Genomic DNA, 20,111 nt, shown 5'->3' with positions numbered 1-20,111 from the left:
CCTGTGAGATGATTTTACAAAAATCTTCACAAGTTTGCCATTAAGGACAAAAAGTACCCACTCAAAGCAAAAATTCTGGAATAGCAACTGCCTATGCTTAATCTTCCTTCTGTAGAGAGGCATTTCATGATCTAAACAATTGAGGAGTGCACCAGTTTGTCCTTTTAAATGGCAGAAAGACATAGAAAGGTGTTACAAAGACAAGAAAACCCCCAAAATATCTAGCCAATATTTATTAACAAAAGTAACTTAATCCTTAACAGTCCTTTAAGCTTTATCTTCGTTTTAGGGGAGGGTTTCATGAAGTTTTCCCAACATCATTTACTTACCTTCCAAGAGGGAAAGCTGCACACTTTAGGATTGCTGCCTTTTTTCATTTTGTATTTGTAATTTCCTATTTCAGAGGAACATTTTAAACTCTTAAAACATTTGCTGCTGGAGAAGGGAATCTTTGCCAGTGAAATGTATTACATCTTTTAATCAGATAAACTGTCCTTTTATGGATTAATAATCTCTTTATTGATTGCTCTGCTTTTGATTAGAAAATTAGCATCAAGGTATTGTAGTAGACACCATTTTCTGCCCTGAAAGAGAGGACTAGATTTATTTAAAGGGATATACTATGCAAGAGGTGATGCTGCTTTGCTTTTTTGTACATAATCTGTCATTTTGGAAAAGAGATGTAGAAAAAACTGAATTATTAGATACAGGGCACTAGATCAATTATTGTGACCAAGCCCTTTATCTTGTCACAAATGTGAATGCACCAAAGCACTGTAGCTGCAAGATATAACTGACATTTTTGGAGATTTTTAAATTACTGTCATCAGTATTACTTTAAAATAAGTTATTCTAGTGTCTTCATAAGTTAAATGGATTTATGCACGCAGCGATCAAAACTTTCCCAATTTTCTTTGTGTTTTGTTTTTCGTTCTTGGGTTTTTTTTTTTTTTTTTTTTTTAATTTTCCATGGTTCACTGAAAAACAACCATTTCCAAATTGGATATTTATGTGTATGGTATGTCCAAATCATATGATATGCTCTGAAGAACTTGTATACAGCTGAAGAACTCTCTGGAGTCGGTGGAGCTGTGATTATACCTCTTGGCGTTTTGGTTTTGTTCCTCTAAAGATAAAGTGACTCCTGTATTTATCCCCTCACCCCCACCCTTCCCTGTTTTTTTTATTAAAGTCTTATTATTTAGGTGTAAATATCTGTTCTCAGCTTAGGTCAGTTCATATTTTTGTTGCCAGTTTAATGCTTAATTTTCACAGCAGTGCTTCTAATGTGCTTTGTCTCCTGCTTGCTGTGCTGAGCAGTTTAAATATTGTAATAAATCAGACTAAACCTGCATGCAGAATATACAGAGATAAGATATTTATTAAAATGCAATGTTTCTCTTGGAAAATTAGGTAATTCCTGCTTACTTTATTTATTTAGAATCAACTACAATTCAGATTGATGGATAATTTACAATAGGAAAAAGGTTTAACTGACAAGGCATGAGGAATTAATTATCCTGTTTCCAGAATTTAGAGCATATGAAGAAGTGAACTTTAAGCTGGTCGTGCATTCGTGGCAGCAGCTGACACCATCACAGACATTTTGCTTGTTTGCTTGTTAGGTGTTCCTGAGAAGCCACAAATTACTGGATTTACCTCACCAGTTATGGAGGGAGAGAGGATGCAGCTCACTTGCAAGACATCTGGGAGTAAGCCAGCAGCTGATATCAGATGGTTCAAGAACGACAAAGAAGTTAAAGGTATTTAAAAGGATTTTGGTCTCATTTTCTCCAGCTGTCAAAACTATACAATCTGTAGAATTATGGTTTCTTTAATCTGTGTTTGTAAAGTTGCTCCTATTAAGTCATGAAATGAGTAGGGGACGGTACACAGATGAAGAATTGATTGTAATTTACTGTAGTGGTCCTATAACCATCTTTTTATTGTTTTTTTCAAATAGTAAAAACTGATGTTTTGGATTGCTCAGAACTCTGTGCAGCATAATAAACTTAACTGTGAGGCTTCATAGAGAAATGTTTTCTGGATTATTATCACAGTCAGACCACTCATCCCTGATATTTTCCCTTTTCATTTCTCTTGTGCCATTCCAGCATGGGGTATGTCTGATTTAGTTAATTCCCAGCTTTAGGTTACACTCCCCTAAAAAATGTGACCAGGTAAGGCAGAACAGGAGAATGTGACCAGGAGGAGACAGGAGAATGCACTTCCTATAGGAGACCTATGGAACTGCTCTGGTGAGGGAGAGCCAGGATGTAGCAAATGAGGGAGTCTCAGCTGGGAAACTCGGAATCTCCAGCTGAGGCAAGGATGCTTGCAGTCTGCAGCAAGGAGGAGGGAGAAGGTGGACTTCAAAGAGGATCAGGAAAACTTCACAGGGGGTGGGGGGAGTTGGACAAAGCCTGCTGTAACTGAAAAGCCATTGAGTTATTAAAACCAAAGCTGACAACAAGGATTTGCCTTCAAGGATGCAGTGAGCTAGGAAAGAGTTGCATTTAAAAAGCTGTTTATGTCCTTTCCATCTTCTTTTTCACTTGGTATGTTCTTTGCTTAGAGCTTAGTTTTCTACTCCATATTCTTAAAAATGCTGGAATAGTTTTAAATCCTCATTGGTTAATGAGTCAGTGAAGAGAGCTTCCTGATGCAAAAGGCAGCATCTAATCAAACGCAAGTAAAAAGAATTAAACAGCACAGCTAACACACATGGCACAGCACAGATTGTGTCCTCCAGAAAAGATGGCATGATGAATATACATATTCAAGGCATGTTAAAATTGGAAATAACTCCAAGAGTCAATACTATAAGAAAAACACTGATACAGTTGGCCTAACAGCAAGGCTACACATATTTGAAAATATGTTACTTTAAAAATTATGTTTTAAAATCTGGTGTAATACCTTTGCCTTTCTTCAGCTGACAAGTACTTGAAGCCAGTAAACAATTTGCTGATTTGACTCTAACTAATTTATTTTTCTCAAGAGTTCCTAAAGGGATTTTTAAAAAACCAACCAACCAAACAAACAAACAAAAAATAGGATGGGGGAAAAGGGTGTATAAAAAGAGTATGAAAAAGAACAATAAAGGGGAAAAAAACCCCGACAACCAGAAATAGGAGTAAAGTACTGAGCACATTCATTTCAGTTCAGTTTTCTAGGTCTTCTGAAGAGCACATTGCCATTTCTCAAAGGTTAGAAATAAAATAACCTAACCAGCCTGCAGTGGCATCAGCAGAAGTTACATTAGCTTTGTGCAGTGTAAAAGGTGAAATGATAAATCTGAGAAAATAGATATGAAATGATATGCTAATGCAGCTGACATTAAAGGTTAGAAGTTCGTCTGTCTAGCACCAGTAAATCCAATTGTGTTCCACTGTATTATACATGCTGCAAACGAATATAAATGATGCACTGAGATCAGAGTTGCACCAAAGGGGAAAAAGCCACTATAAAATTGTAGCTCCATTGCTATGACTCAAAAGAGAAATCATCATCTCATAAAGGAATAGTGTTTGATAAAGTAAGTGTTAGTAATGAGGGAGACCGAATGTGAAGGACTGGGTGCCACACCTTTTAGTTTAGTGTTCTGTCACTCATATATGCACCAACTTAACAAAGGGATCTGCAGTTTAGCATTCTGGTGACATTTCTGGAAGATTATTAAGAGCAAAAATACTCGAGAAGCTAAATGCAAATTTTTGATTTTGAAAATACCTATTTTCAACAAAATTTGTACATGCTCTTTCAACAAAATTATATAAATAATTTTTTTAGGCTTCAGGAATATTTTGAATGGATTTTCTTTTATATCTCTTTTCCTAGGCAGATTGGATTTTAAAATTAAATAAGCTCATTTTGTTGCAACAGGTTAAGATACTTTGAGCAGGTTTCTTTAATTTTCATATACACAACGATTTCAGAGAGGCACTGATCATTGTCTTGGGAAACCTCTAAAACAAAGATGATTTTTTATTTTTAGATAATAAGGCCATTTCATGTCAGAACTAGAGTTTAAATATAAACAAAAATTGTATCTGCTATGTAAAACCAGAAAAATTGTCTTTTAAAAAGATGAGTATTTCTGTGTGTTACAGGTATATGCTTTTATAAATAGCTTGCAATAATCAATGGATGATGGACATTCCATCATTTCCATTTATTATTTTCCCTATGAAACATCTATACTTATTAGATATAACCCTGCATTATTTGATAAAGCCTCATGTGTATGCGCACCTGTCTGAAAGTCATGGAAGTGGGCCCAAAGCTGATCCCCAGGTTTCCTTTGGCCTAACATCTATTCAAGGTTAAATCAAGTGGCTAAAGGTCTTCTCCAATTCAGGTTTGAAAAGTCTCACAGGACAGACATTCCATAGAAACATTTCTGTCTGGGCTAGATTTTTCAGCATTCTGAAGCCCTCTTGTGGAGTGTTTTCATTATTTGTAGGTATTTCATGAGACATAATCCAAGTTTGTCTAGGTGTAACTTATGTTTGTTGCCCATCAGCTTTTGTTGTTCACCTCTGAGGGCATTCTGGCTTTTTTTCTCTATGGCCATAATTTATGTAATTTAAAGAAGCGGTTTGATCTGGTTTTAGTCTTCTCTTCCTCAGGTTAGATAATATCAACTTTCTTAAGATGTCGTTGTACAGCTCCACTGACTGCAGCGTTTTTCAACAGGTTCGTTGTACATTTTTTCTTCAGAAAGCCCAAAACTGGGCCTGGTACTCTCAATGTAGTCATGCATGTGCCAAAGAGAGAAGCACTGCTTCCCCTGACTCTCTAGCTGTGCTTTTACTGATGCAAGGCAGTGGGTTTTAGCTTTCAGCCTTGCAAGCTGACTAATGTTCAACATGTCCTACCACCCCTAGGTCCTCCTCCATAAAGCTGTATCCCTTCAGCCTGTTCCATTACAGTGCTTCCCACACAAAATGTTTGTGTAATGGATTTCTTTTCAACCTTTTCTTCAAGGGAGTATTTAGGAGAAAGAGGAGCAGCAAGAAAACAAATGAAACAGTAGGCTACAACTAACATATTTAAAAATTCTGTAAAATGTCCTGAGTGATGGTGTGTATCCAGTACCTGATCTCCACCATTCTTACATCCAGTTGGGTTTGCACTCAATTAAAACATACTAAAATCACACCTTCATGTACCATGAAGAAACACCTAAGAAAATACAGCTGATAAGGAGGAAAAGCTAAAAATTTCTGTTGGTGAGTATGCCAACAGTTTGTAGAATCTCATCACTGCCCTTTTTGCAGAGGAAGTTTATTCTAAGAGTTGAACTCTTTCACAAAATAGATGCCTAGAGAGAGACTTGTAAACATCAATTTAGGAAATTAACTGCTTTTGTTTTTCTAAAGGATTAAGAATCCACAACATCTCAATAAAATTAAAGTTGTTGATGTTTTCAGGAGTCTTCTGTCCCCCACTTGAAGTCAGTCAGCAAAGGGATGTACACATTACTTATAAACAGAATGTTACCTATATAGGTTCTTATTATTAAATTTGGAAACCTAACTCTGGGAACAAAATCACATGTGTTTGCTTTAAATATTAGTGAAGACATTTGTTTTTGATTATAATAACTTTGTTTTAGCTCTGGTCAATATTTCTCTTACCTACTAATCCCTAAATATTAATAGTGTCCATGGCAGAAATTGAAATCTTTTAAAGCTTAGCAGCAAACAGGCAGAAAAATTCTCATATGCAAGAAATAATTGTATTTTAGGGAAAAATGGAAACTCTATAACTACACGGTGTCCTTGTCTGTCTGGAGACAATGATAAAGACTACCTCTCTGATGTCAGAGGTATTTTTAATCTAAAACTATGTAGCTTAAGCCATTGAAGATTTGCTTTCTAAAATTGATATTTCATGGAAATTTTATTTAGGTCATTCTGTTCTCTAATGGGATTTAGTATAATTTGTAAAACTGAAACCTCTCACTTTTTTAGGGCACAGAGGACATATGAAATCTCAGTGTAATTTAATATATATGTTTAAGTATTTATAGATGTCTTTTCAAGCTTTCACTGCAATAAATCAATATAACAAGCTTACCATTTTTCTGAAATAAACTGAAATCAATAAGTATCACAGGCACTTGGAAACCAAGTAAAACAATTCTAAAGTGTGTGTAAGACGATCTCATGTTCCAGTTAATACATTCAGACATTTTAACTCAAATGCTCAGTCTTTTCGATCTTCATTTCTGATCTAGCATGTATTTCTTACAACAGACTGTTCTGAATGTGAATCTTAGCCTTGAACTGAGATTATATTTCCTTACCAAAGCTGAAAACTCCCTCCACTGCAAAGTCTGTGCTAAAACCTCAGATTTTTAACTGGATCTGCACAAAAGTATCAAGTCAGTTTAGAATGGTGTAAAGCAGTGAATGGAAGTTCTCTGCAGTAATCTTATTTCTGGTCTTCTTGGCACTCATTTGTATATTCCAGTAAATACTGTGCCATGCTCTGTTTACAGTCATTTATTACCACTGGTGACTATACCTAGGTTTAGTTTAATTAGTAAATTAGCATAATTCTAACCAAACAACAGAATAATCAATGAATAAAGTAAGCCCAGGATTAATCTGACTATGTGCACATGGCTTCAGTAATATCCATGTTTTACATTACTGTGAGAGGCTATAAGAAGAATATTGGGAAATTTAATGTTTAGTGACACTGTGAATACGTAAAGTAATGAGGATGGGACAAGATCATAATCTTTTTCAGATGACCTACAGAGAACATTTATATCAAATATGAACCTAAACATTCAAGAGCTAATAAAGAATGGAATTTCTGTTTGAATGCGGTATCAATGAACCAGTTTTAAATTTTTTTCTTTCAATATATATCTCCTACTCTGATAGTGAGAGCAAATTGAGGAATAATTGCAGTCTAATTACTTTTATATTAAAGAGACCAACAGATATATGAAAGATGTGTTTTTTTCCAAAAACTGTGATTGGAAATTTAGCTGTCTAATGCTGGACTACTTTTTTTCCAAAAAATATTGAAAAGATAACTAACTGTTTATCTTTTCTTTCAGATGTTAAATATATAAAAGAAGAAGATGCAGTTCGTAAAACATTCACAGTCAGCAGCACGCTGGATTTCCTAGCAGATCGCAGTGATGATGGTGCAGTTGTAAGTTGCAGAGTAGATCATGAGTCCCTAAACTCTACACCTCAGATAGCAATGCAGGTTCTAGAAATACACTGTAAGTAATTCACATTATACATGCTTGCTTTTATAGTTTTGTTTTGTTTCAGAGTGTCTGTCGGAGCAAAGTTCTCTGGTATTGTGCAGAGAGATAACACCTTTATTTTAGCCAAATCATGTGGTTGTATTTGGTTGGTTGAGTGTGTTTTTTATTTTAATTTTACAGGACTGACTCAAAAAAGTTTAATGAAAGCTTTACCATTGAGAGCACTATGGGAGCACTAAGTTCTTGGTTTTCTTTGACAAGTCGTGGAAATAAAATGCATTTATCTTTTTTGGTTATCATTGAAGCGATGTAAATGTGTCATTAAACATCAAGAGCATCACGATTCACAGTTTTCCTTGAAAGTTTCTAGAAACTTGAAACAAGGGTATAAATAAGCAAAGTTTGTAGCAGATTGCCTTGATGATGCTGAATCCTGCTAAAGAAACTCACTAGTGTTGTTAATAGCACAGACTCAGGAAGAAAAGCTCTTTAAGATTTATTTTTAGGCATGACCCACACAAATTGTTAATCTAGCTAATCCAAACTTCAGTTGTATTGCATCTTTATATATTGGCTATATTTTTCTTTCCAACAGCATTTCTGGACATGATGTTTTCCACAGTGCATTGTTCCAAAGTTGAATGAATATGGTTTTGTATCTGTGTGCCATACTCTGAAGTCAGTTGTCCTTTGAGTCAGTGGGTTTTTGCACGTATAAACTGTGAGAGATACCATCAGCTGATGTTTTCATATTCACTTGTATTCACCATTTTTAAGGGCCCAGCTGTTTGTTTGTTTGTTTGTTTGTTTGTTTTTTTCTGGAGAGCACCTGTGCATCTCATTGCCTAGCTAGCAACAACAGGCACCTGCAAAATGTTAGACTAAGGGAAGGCAAAAGACCTTTCATGAATCTCTTTTTAGACCAGGTACAATCAACCTGTTATAAACCAGACAAGGTTGTCCCTGAAGCAGGCAAGTGTTCAATGACTGTAACCAGCTCCTAAGGAACTATGTCAAGGACTGCTGCCATATGTAACTTGTTTCTAAACAGGGATATTTCTATAAGCATCTAAGACTTGCAGCACATGTAAAATGCAGGAATGGCAAAAGCACTCTGTACACAGAAGCTGACAACTTTGCTAAAAATGCCATCTGCAAAAAAGTCTGAAAATGAAGAGAATGTGGATTAGCATATGTGCTAAAAATGTTTTCTGAAACATTCTAGCCATCATTTTACTGAGGGCGATCAGGGCCTTTCTTCACCAAATGGCTATTAAACACCTCTCTTAATATATTCAAATGCATCTGTGCTGGAGACATGAATCCCTAACAACTTTCTTTCTTTGAATTCTAAATTGCATAGCCATCAGCCACTGAACTTGCCCATGCCTTCACTTCCTAATTCTTTGCTCTTTCTTCAGTGCCTTGCTCAAGATGTTGGCACCACAGGAGATGAACCAAATTTAATAGAACAGTAGATGCAGAAATTGGACAGCTAAAAAGGGTTTAAAATGGCTGCAATGTAGTGTAATGTGCTTGAAAGTAAAGGCAGGGCTCTGGTTTGCCTGAGCCTTATAAGGCAAAAAAGCCTTTTTGTGGCCTCTTGTATATAAAACTTCCTGAATATTTGTTGTTTCTTTCCAATTTGCACCCCTGTAGCAAGGCACTAACTTTCTAAATAGCAGTGAGGTGAATCTTCCTCTATGCTTGTTTCTCCAAATGTTGAACAAGACCCTTCTCCCTCTTCTCTGGCCTCACTGAAGTTCTCTTACAAGGTCAGACCGCACTGGGCATTTCCGTTGCTGGTGTGCTTTATGTTAGTGCCCCCTCAGATTGCCAGCTTATCAAAAGCCATAATGCACAAGTAATTGTTCTCTATCATTCCTGCTTGCTGCATTAATTTTCCACCAATCAATTTAATACTCTCCAGCACCGGTATAGAGTTGTTATACAGAGAAAGAGAAGTGATAAATGTGCCAAAAGAAGCGGAAGTTTAGGGCAGAGAGAAGTACCATTTAAAGCTATGGAGAAAGAAGTATTCTATTATTGGTGACAAGAAGACTAAGATCAGTCTTTTGTTGTCCTTGTCCTTGCCACCTACATTTCCATGGTCAGCATACTCAGAAATCTTAATGCTGGTCAAATTTTGAAAGGAAACTTTACAAAAGGAGAAGAAGATTCAACGAACTGATGGTTCATCAGAGAGCCTTAAAGGAAAAAGAGGAGTGAAATTATTCACTGGAGCAATCCCAAATACTCTTAATGGAGTACATTACACTGGAACTGGGCTCCTTGATTTTATTCTCTTTGTGTTCCTCACCATTGCCATGGCTATTACTGCAGGCACCAGAAGCTGCTTTTTCTTCTGTCAGTCCATAAGATATCAAACATATAAAAGACATGCTGTTTCTATCAACAAGAATCATGCTCACAGGGCCCTGTGGAAGCTGATCCAACATATATCCTCAATGCCACCTTGCAGCAGGGCAGAAATAGTGGTGGCAAAGTTGATGAATTATGGGACCTCAAAGTCAGGAGAATTTGTTAATCTGACAACCTGTAGGCTCCAAAATCACAACCAGATTAGTGTGGCATTGCCACATGCCCTTAATGTCCCGGAGATCTATACAATTAGCAGACAACGGTGAGAGAATGATAAGCAAGTCTCTTAAAATGGTCAAAGAGAACAGCACAGTCGGGCATCAGTTTGGCAGAGAATGAATGTACAAAGATGAAGCATCACTCACTAGAACTGCACTTGAGTTTTAAAATCTGAAAAGTTTTATCTGTGGTATACAGATTCTCCTCATGAATTATCAGTGTATCATCACCAGTTAGAAGGAAAGGGCAATAAGAACTCGTCTAAGCATTTCTGCCCTGTATAATTGTGTCTGAAAGTTGAGAAGCCTGCTTTGTTTCAAGCAACTGGCCCCTGACAATGGACAGAATGTGCAGCTCCATCAAAACAAACAAACCAACCAAAAAGCAAAGGAAAGAAAAAGAGAACAGTAGGAAGTACAGGGTTGTGTTTGCATCCAGTGGATGATAGGTAGAGAAAAAAGAAAGCAAAATAATGGAATGAAATTACAGGTTTTGGCATATGCCTAGTGAAAGATAGAATAAAATCAAATCTGCCTTAGATGCTGGGACTGTATGAAACAGTTATTTGTAAAGAGTGCATGGAGAGATGTAGATAGAAATGCTTATGAGACCACACAGCTGCTTTTATCATCAACTTTAGTAGGAAGTCAACAAAATGAAAGCCATCAGATATAGAATATGTTTATTCCCTCTTCTTCCCCATACACAAATCTTATGTTTTATTATTATGATAGAGAAATCAAATAAGTAGCGCTACAGTGTATGAAATGAAACTGAGGACAAAACTTTTACACTCAAAGTATTTTTATTTTCTATTATTCATATTTATGTGTATGTGATAGTAATAGTGTCTAAGTCCTTCTGCTGCTCTTTGATTTCTTTTCTTTCTTATAGTTTAGTCTGGCAGTGAAGATTATCTGTATTATTATTTTGAAGGAGAGAGTGGTCAATCCTTGTTTTCACAGGGCTTCACAGATTAATTTTGCAAACTCAAAATACTAAAATAATAGGGGAAAACATAACATACCCCCCACTCCAGACTACAGGATAATTAGCTCCTCCATTTTTTTGATTTATTTGCCTGTAATTTATGTTATGTCTCACTTGTGCTTAATCCTGTTCATCTGTATGTTGTGCTCTGTGCACTGCAGGGCAGCCCAATTGCCCAAGTCTTTCTGCTGTGCTGAAAGGTTGGGCTGTAATTTAGTTTCTGCTTGGCCAGCAGAGGTTTGTGGTAGCATGACACTGCTTGCTGAGTTTATTTTTCCTGTGACCCTTACTGTCAATAGCAAACCTAAAATAGACTTGTATCCCCTCTGGCTTTGCTCTGAAGTTTGCTTGTCAGCCTAGCTGCCACTGATTATGAGGAAGTGCTTCTTGTAAGTGATAAATACAAATCTCAAAGGGATATTTAATTTCATTGTTTACTTCTGTGTTCAGACTAAACAAATAATATATTCTTTGTTCCTGTATTAAAGAATGATGGGTATGGTGCTTCAATTTTGAAAGCTTCTCATTACAATGTTTAAGAGATTGTCTAAGTCCTTATGCACGCTCCTGAAAAGACATTTGAGGGCATGTACAACTTCTGGTCCACATCTGGGATGTCGGATGGAATTCTTCTCATCCCTCCTCAGTGTTGCAGACATTGTGATTCCCAAAAGCAGCATCTTCTCTTCCTTCCAGGTCTTATCTGAGCAGCAACCAGCTAACATGTTTCTTTGTGCTGAATGGAGTGCCATAAAATTACTCAGTGGTAATTACCTTACCTTAGTGAAGATTCTCTGGCTACAGTAAATTACCCAGCAGACCTCAGTAAAAATTAATTGTGTAAATCTACCCCAGAGGCTGCTTTTGAAGCCTTAAAGTGAAATCAAATCATTTGAACTTCAAACCTAATCATTGCGCTTCTAAAATGGCAGCTGTGATGTGATCCGTGCTAATGGACTCAGTGAGATTTTGCTCAAAAGCTGACCACACTCCCAAATGACAGCACTAATAAGCTAAATATGTGTTATGTAAAGAAGTGTCTAGAGAGGCAATTTTGAGTAAATTCCATATTGGCAGACACAGATGTGCAGTGAATTGTCAGCCTGACAAATCTATAGCCATCAGCTAACTTGCTTCTACAGGCTATTCCAACACGTTTGTGTGATAGGCACACTTCTTCTTTTGTAGGCTGTTATTAGATTGTTTTGCGATGAACATCTGGACTTGACTTTAAAATTAGGCAGCCATTCCATGAGGATGTTGGAATCGTTGTCCTGGAAATAAAGGTATTGATTTTGCATTAAGTAAAGAAAGCACTGGGAGTGCAGCAGGCTGCAGATCGGATCAGCCACGCGCTGGTGCGGCCGTGTAGAACACGGGGTGTCTGTGTGTGCACGTGTGTCTGACAGCACCCTGCCCCTCTCACTCCTGATGTAACAACAAATGGAACCTCCCCTCGTGGCAACATGGGTCCAGAAGTTCTGCTGGTGCAAGCAGAGTAATTTCATCAAAGAAAGTTCCCTGATGCTCGCTTAGGAGGGTTTAGCGCACTTTCTCTTCTTGACTGCTTTCAAGTTTTTGTTGGAACAGAGTTTCTAAAATACACATTCTTAATGTGTATGAGTTAAAAATGTGTGTGAATATATAAAAATATATTAATTGTAGTATATAATGTACTGCACCTTCATATAGCACTACATGAAATAAGGCATTCTAAAGAAAAGGCAAGAAAAGGGACGTGAATAGTTGGGTGCTGGACTCTGTGTCTGTGTTGAATGTCTAAAAGACTCAGAGCTGCCCATCAGAACAGTATATAGAGAAAAATAACCCTGCATTCTTCATTAAGTTTTAATGTTCAGTTCTAATGAATGTCACATGTTAAATATGTGGCTCTTCAAGGTGTCTGTCTCTACCCAGACTTGCTGACTTTTTGTAGCTCAGAAAGAGCAGATGTGTGCCCAGCAAAAGCACACAAAATGGGACATTTTAGCTATGATAAAATAGGGGAGGAAAGGAAAGTTTTTCTCTGCTTCCTACATATGGTCCTTCTGTACTGTAAATGAATAAAATATGTGTCACACATTCATTTTCTTTAAGCTGTGTGACCATTTGTCTTTTTGAAGATGATTCTAATTTCCTCTTCTTGTGCTCCTTTCTCTTTACTTATTTTATTTGCTTCCCCCAATTTTGTGCTTAAAAAAATCTTCGCTTTTGCACTTTGGCATAGCTCCTTCTCTTATCTGCTTTTAAGTTATTTACCTTTTTTTTTTTTTTTAATTGTGGTATGTCTTCCAGAACTGTCTTAGTGTTAAGTAGCACCTATGCTTTAGGAACAAGGGCACATCTCCCTCTTTTTGGAAGTAGCTTTTGCTCTCTAGGTGGAGAATAAGTTTTTCTGAAGTGAAGAAAATATGCGAGTTAAAAGAAATTTCCTTCACTGATGCTGATCTCTTTAATTTCTGATCAGTCAATAGAGTTGTTGGTCATTCTTGTTTGCTTGTGACCATCTTTTCATTACACTGTGTGACACCCCAACAGTCACACTGGCTAAAAGTAAAATTTGGCTACAATCTTTATATGAACAATCTGGTAAGAGATGCATCCCCAGTGTCAGAAAATTATTTGTTAACTAGGATAATAAGGTGACATAGCATAGCCTTCCAATTTTTCTTTGACTTTTTTTTTTTTAACATGGCCCCAAAATACTAGGTGAGCTCAAATAAAAATAGCCTGTGTGTTGAGTCAGGAGTGAAAATAGTTGCAATTCTTATGAGAATTGAAACTTATCTTGATGTTGCCAAGAGAGAAAATTCCTGTGTAATGATAACTTCAATCAATGAGTTTAACCACACAATTCTCCTATAACTTCTGATACAGTGAAAAGACCTGGATTTTCCAGGGGCATAATTCCCTAGAGTGACAAAATAGAGTCTCTATTTCAAACTAGCACAATTTACTCTCTTCCTACAACCATTTTATCATGGTATTATTTGAGTGGTTTGGAGCTGTGATACCTCAGAGACCTCTGGAACTTGTGGAAGGCAGCCAATATTTGAAACTTGGTCTTACTGATTAAAGCCACCTTTGTTCCAGCTTAAGAAGCAAGAGGGGGCTATATTTCCTGTCTGATGTGCAGACAGGACCTTGGTCTTTCACAAAGCCTCCGATCACAGACAATCTCTGTAAGCCTAAGCAAGCAGGGATGTCCTTCACTTTCAGTGAAAACCTGTGAGCTGCTCAGGTCCTGTAGAAGCTCATGAGGAAAAGCTGGATGTTTTCAGAAATGGCTCCCTGAATCTGAAAGGAGCTAAAATCTCTTTGACTGATGCTCCCATCCTGTAGAGATCAACCTTCTGAGCTCTGTTCCCGCTTTTCTCTTTCACTGAAGATGTTCTGCTGGATTGCTGTGACCTTGAGAAGGAGACAATTCCAGTGTCTTCCAGTTGACCCCCTTTTATATAAGTTTATCCTTTTTACACATTCAGGTTCCCACCCGAGACTCACCCATGTTGTGATACTAAATCAACCCAAAGGTTGGGTTTTGTTTTGTTTTTTTCTTGTTCCTGAATTCACCCTGTGAATGTTAATATGGAAAATAAATATATCTCAATACAATACTTTGAGGACCAGCTGTCAGTCTATCTCCTTTAAAGGAGGGGTGTTTCTATACTTACCAGACTAAGATGTAGATAAAAACAGTAATAATAAGAATGCAATTTAAAAGCTACAGTTTCAGTACTCTACATGTCTTCATATTGAATGAAAATTAATTAAAATCTTAATTATATAGCTCAATAATTATGTGGGCACTTTGTTAATTAGTACAGTTAGATTTCTTAAACTTTTCATATTGGTGAATGCTTGGAACAAATGAAACTTAAAGGATAGTATCTGTGAACAGAAAAGTTCACTGCTACAATTTGCATGTTTAAATGAGATCAATTAGGTTAATGACGGATGAAAATAAGAAATCCATTATTTAAATGCAAAATAATTCATAAACTTGTAAGTCCATTTACTGCCAAACTTTCATCTTTCAAAGGGGATATCCAGTTCAAAGGGTTAATGTACAATCCTGACCTTTACCATCTGGAGGTTTATGTTCAAATAAGGTTTACAAGTGAAATATAATCTAATTTATTTTTCTGTAAAATCTTATGTAGAAAATCCACAGGGTGGCTTGTCTACTCTGCATAAAAGCTTTGAAATCTGGTGTGGGCGGGATATTCCATGTGCCTGTTGTGTGACTAAGAGAGGGCTCCAGAAGGTTTTAAAGGAAGTTTGGGAGGGAGGGTTTAATAATATTAAAAGTAGGAAAGACTAGCAAGCAGGTGAGACAGTCTGGAGGAAAAGATAAAAAACAAATTTAAAGATCATTACCAGAACCTCCCAAGGAAGAGAAGTTTGCCATTCATGAGAGTGGGATGTATATTTTCAAGAAGCAAATCAAATCTTCATTTCCTGATGCTACTGCTTAGTTATTTTTATATGGACAAAACTTTTATAGTGCCTAATATCTGATATGAATGTCAGAGAAAGGACTGAAAAGATATTGGAAATGCTGAGCATCCAGAGCTCTCATTTAACTCCTCCAACAGTTCTGGATGTGCAATACTTCTTAAGCCATATTCAAGATAATTTAAGTCAGACACAACAGAACAATGAAGGCTTTAAACAAAAGAATCTGAGAACGCAGAAGATAAAGTTACACTGAAAGGTCATGCGCTTTCTCAAAGTTTAGAATTTCTTTATATCGTGATTTAGGCAGAAGACTTTTCTTTGTCTTTTCCCTTTTTTTACCTTCTCTTAACAGCAAAAGAGAGATAAAACATAAGTAAGTTGGAGAGAGCACAGTGTATGGCAATGGAGATGCTAAATGGAACAGATTTGACTGATTACTCTGAAAAAGTGGCATGACAAAAATAATTAAAGATGAAAGTTGTAAAACTATGCTTCATTGCTTGCATTCACTGGAGAAAACAGAACTGATTTGCAAAGAAAATATTGTTTCTACTATATCATTCATGTATGGATGGGACTTAATGCCTAATTCAGAAACCAGTGACCCATTCTGCAAAGCCATGTAAAGGGGTGTGGCTGGTGCTGTCTCCATGGAGTGGCACACGCTCAGAACTGGGGTGACAGTGCCGCTCTGTCTTCCACTTAATTCAGCAGGGGCTACTGATGTGCTCACATTTATCTCTGCCTGTGTTAAGGCCAAGCACAAAGTAGGTAAGAATAATCAAAGAACACATTACCTGACAAAGGCAGGGTAAGGTTGTAAACATTTGAAATGGAGCAGGGGGGGAACTGTGGAACTTTGATGTTGTACTTCCAGCTTCTCTTTCACCCTCCCAAAACCCCAAGCCACATGTTATGTACTACCACATTTCACTTCCTTTATTGTGTTTTAGTAATTGTGGTGAAGGAGCCTGGCATGACCAGCAGGGAAGGTGCTGAATCAAGTCCAATGGATATCTTTAACAAAGTGCCACATAATCAGTGCCCACAGAATTAGTAACCTAAATGGTTTCCTGCCAGGTTGGTGCTCAAATTCAGGCACTCATGTAATATGAATGTCAGGAGGGAATATTTGACTGATGAATCTTTCTTTTCCCCCACATTGGCATCCACTTTCTTGTTTTGCATCCAGAAGAGTGTATTTACACTCTCCTGTTACAGACTGTTATTACTCTTTCCTACAACAAACATCATTTTAAAATAAACCAGATGAGATTAAGCATGACACAACAGAATTCATCAAAGAATCCCATGTAACAAAGGGACCATATGCTGTTTCTGGTCCTGATTAACTGTAAAGCAGTTTTAAAGGAGTACAAAAAGAAGACATTGGAATATCCATGTGGATATGGTACCAAGTATTCACTTCTATCAAACCTAAGTATTGAAGTATTATCATAAAGCTTAATTTCACATTGTTGTTGAATACTTTTATTGAAATCAAATTCCATTGCCCTGGCACAATTGCTTGAACAAGATTGACTCACCCACAAAATATTATGAATTAAATATTTTTTCAGGTACATAATATTGAGTTTTTTCTCTTATCCATTTAAGCAATGACTTATTAATTCTTTTCTGAAGCAGAGCATCAAACTTACTGTATCTGCCAGGTTACTTTGTTGAAATTACCAAGGCAGACTTGCACCTAAGTGCTTATTCAAGGCAGCAGTGCACAGACAGAAGCCATGCTGCTTGCCATTTGCAAAATAAGCCAAATTTGGGGGAAATGCCGAATCACAGCTGTAGGATGCACAGTTGGTAAGTGTAAAAGCTATTAAAAATGGTGAGCACTTGCACAGAGCTGATTAAAGTGTTCCTCTCTCCTCTTTCTTGTCTCATTTAGGATATCCAATCTGATGCTTATTTTTCTGCATACTGGAGTGGTTTGTCCTTGGAATTTACTTTTAAAGTCTCTTCTTTCCTAAGTTATTTTCTTACAATTTTTAGAAATAGAAATAAAATTATGTAGGACTATAGAATTTTCAATGAGCTTTATAATTGCTATCCCTGTATGAAAATTCTTATAATCTCATGGTTTCTGAAGGAAAAAAAAATTCCTGAAACTTGCCTGTGCTTACTCCAGTGCTAGTTAATTTAGAAAGTAGATACATCATCATTTTCAGAGGTATCTGCTTATTTTATCTTTGCATCTGGAAATGATGGAAAGGTTCCAAGGATATAAGAGAGAGAAAAAGTGCAATGAAAAATGTAGAAGGCTGTGACATAAATAGATTTCACAAACATGCATTTTGAAAAAAACAGACAAAAATGGATAGAGAATAAATGAATTAGTCTCTCAGGAAAAACTTTTAAAATCTTATCATCCGTCAGCCATTTATTACCAAGTAGCAATAATCTTTTATTATCGGACTGTTAGATTTTTATAACATTTTTTAAAATGATAGCACCAGAAATCTTGTTGTTCACTGCTACACTAAAATATCTGAGAAATTTATGAAAGCTTTTCAGTATTCAGAAGGTTTGCAGTCATAAAATAAAACCATGAAGTAAAGACATGCTGTTGGTAGCTCATAATTTAGCTAAAACTGTAAGAAGAAAAATGTGTTGTAATGAACCAGGTATAGTAACTTGCACTCTGGTACAAAGAGGGTATGGTTTGTGTTCAAATAAAAAAAAAAACAAGGTAAATATATTTATTAAAAATGGCAGAGTAAATCTGAGTATTACAGGTCCAGGCAGGAGGTGCTGCTGCACAAGATTAAGTTATTAATTCAGAATTTGGAGTATTCTGGAAACAATCAGTGGGTAATGGGAGGAGGGTGGGTGTTATCCTTTTCCTTGCCAGATGATCTGGCAGCCATGACACAGATGTTACAACTTAGAAAAGGTCTGTATTTTTTATCTAGGCTGCCTGGAGCTCAGCTGAGTGTATTCTGAACTGGCAAGTAATAAATAAGACATGTTCCCTGTGTTGCTTAGGGCCCAGGAAGGTAAAACTTGGCATCCATGGGATGCTCAGTGATCACGGTGGGAAGAACTGCTCTGTCACACAAGCACAGCTTACTTCCTGAATGGATCCTTCATATTCCTCACTGTTGGATCCAGTGCTCAGCTAGGTTGTTATACAAAGCCTTTTCTTATAGCAGTACTTTTAAGGCTTTTTAAATCATTGAGTGTAGGAGAAATTTTCTAGTGACAAAAGGTAATTAAAGCCATCTACTCATCATCCTAAAAGATTAAATAAGGAGGCAGTATCAATGCTTTTAGCAGGAGGATTGTAAGTAACCCTTGTAGCACATCCTGATGTGATGTGAGCTCTTGCTTCCCCTGACAAACACGGACAGCAAAGTGTTTTCCCCTCCCTGGACCTTTCCCGTGACTTTCCTTTTGCTGTTAACATAATTTGCACTCAAACATCAAGTCCAGCAAGGATCACAGGTTTCATTACAACAAACTCAGCTTCTTGCTGCAGCTGGTGAGATGTTCATAACATAAACTACAGAGAGAGAGTCACTTTTAAAGGAAAGATGCATCAGAATCAAAGTATTCCAGCGGAGGCCTAGGGTCAAATGATGTTAATGAGCTGCTTTCAATTATTTATAACACAATTAGGGACAGGATTGTTTCTGCCCTGATTTTGAGACAGACACCTGACAATTTTGCTGCATGGAAATTAATCAGTTAGAAGAGCCTTGTTTTGGAGGTTTAATATGTTTATTGTAGTGGTATTTGTGTAGAGGTGTTATGTTTTTATTCATCTCATGCAAATGTTTGACCAGCCGTGCCTCCTTTTTTCTACAGTTTTCACAAGGTTTGCCTCTTTTTACCAGAACTTTCAGGACTAAGTAGGGCATTGAGAAAAAAAAAAAAAAAAAAAAAAAAAAGAAGTATAGAATCCCTTGTGTTTTATGAAAAAGAGATTTAGGCAGCATATATCACACTGATGTGTGCCATGTATACAGGAAAGAACCTGCCCAATGGATTTTTCCTTTTGAACCCCAAAGACTCATCAACTAAAATAATTCAAAAGATTTATCTTTCTCTATGCACCTTGTATATATTGAACAGTATATGTTACTGTCACCAAATGGGACATTTTTTCTGTGCCAGGTCTTTAATATTCTACAACAGAAAAAAATGCTTTCTTTGGTGAAGGAAAAGCAGAGAAAGTCAAGATGAAAACAGTGGAATGAAAACAATGAAAACAGCGGAAGTCAATGTGACTTCTGCTTGACACTATTACCCATTTCCTTAAAATTATGTGAACCAACCTACCCAAAACTAAAGTTTGAGACCAATCCTACCTTATGAATTGATTATTACTTGAACGTTTTTGGTTTAAATATTAATTACTGGGTTGCTTTGATCATGAGCAAATCATGCTAAACATCTGCAAAGAGAAGGTCCAAACATATGGCAAAATTACTGTATAGCATGTGAGACCTTAAATGGATAATACTGCAGGAGATTTTAATTGAAATGTGGTAGAACCCATACCTTCTGTGATGCCATTTTACTTTGGGAAGTAGTAATCACAGACTTCATGCAATAAACAAGTTTAAAAAGATGTGAAGGGGCATTGCAATTTATATTAAATAATAGTGTGGAAGCATAATTGCCCTAGCTAAGTGTGTATTTGTTTCCAGTTTGGACAAGGTTTTCTTAAGTTTGTGTTGGTACTATTAAAATATCTCAGATCTGCTTATGGCATTGTGTTTACATTTAATTATTTTATTTACATTTAATTATTTTATTTTAAAAATTAATTATTTAAACATTCAAAAATACTGACATC

At 36.5% G+C, this 20,111-nt stretch overlaps 1 protein-coding gene across 4 annotated transcripts in view; it reads left to right on the top strand.

The window, feature by feature from the left end:
* Window positions 1–20,111, top strand: part of CADM2 (cell adhesion molecule 2) — a 571,727-nt gene that overhangs the window by 461,746 nt on the left and 89,870 nt on the right. For all 4 annotated transcript variants that reach the window (XM_068180588.1, XM_068180585.1, XM_068180586.1 and 1 more), the window contains 2 exons: window positions 1,626–1,763; window positions 7,082–7,252. In XM_068180588.1, coding sequence (XP_068036689.1) covers window positions 1,626–1,763; window positions 7,082–7,252 — 309 coding nt within the window. The remainder of the gene's footprint in view (window positions 1–1,625; window positions 1,764–7,081; window positions 7,253–20,111) is intronic.

Source organism: Anomalospiza imberbis, chromosome 2 (genome assembly GCF_031753505.1).
Source record: "Anomalospiza imberbis isolate Cuckoo-Finch-1a 21T00152 chromosome 2, ASM3175350v1, whole genome shotgun sequence".
In the NCBI taxonomy this organism is placed as follows: domain Eukaryota; kingdom Metazoa; phylum Chordata; class Aves; order Passeriformes; family Viduidae; genus Anomalospiza; species Anomalospiza imberbis.
This window is presented reverse-complemented; position numbering and strand designations above follow the sequence as displayed.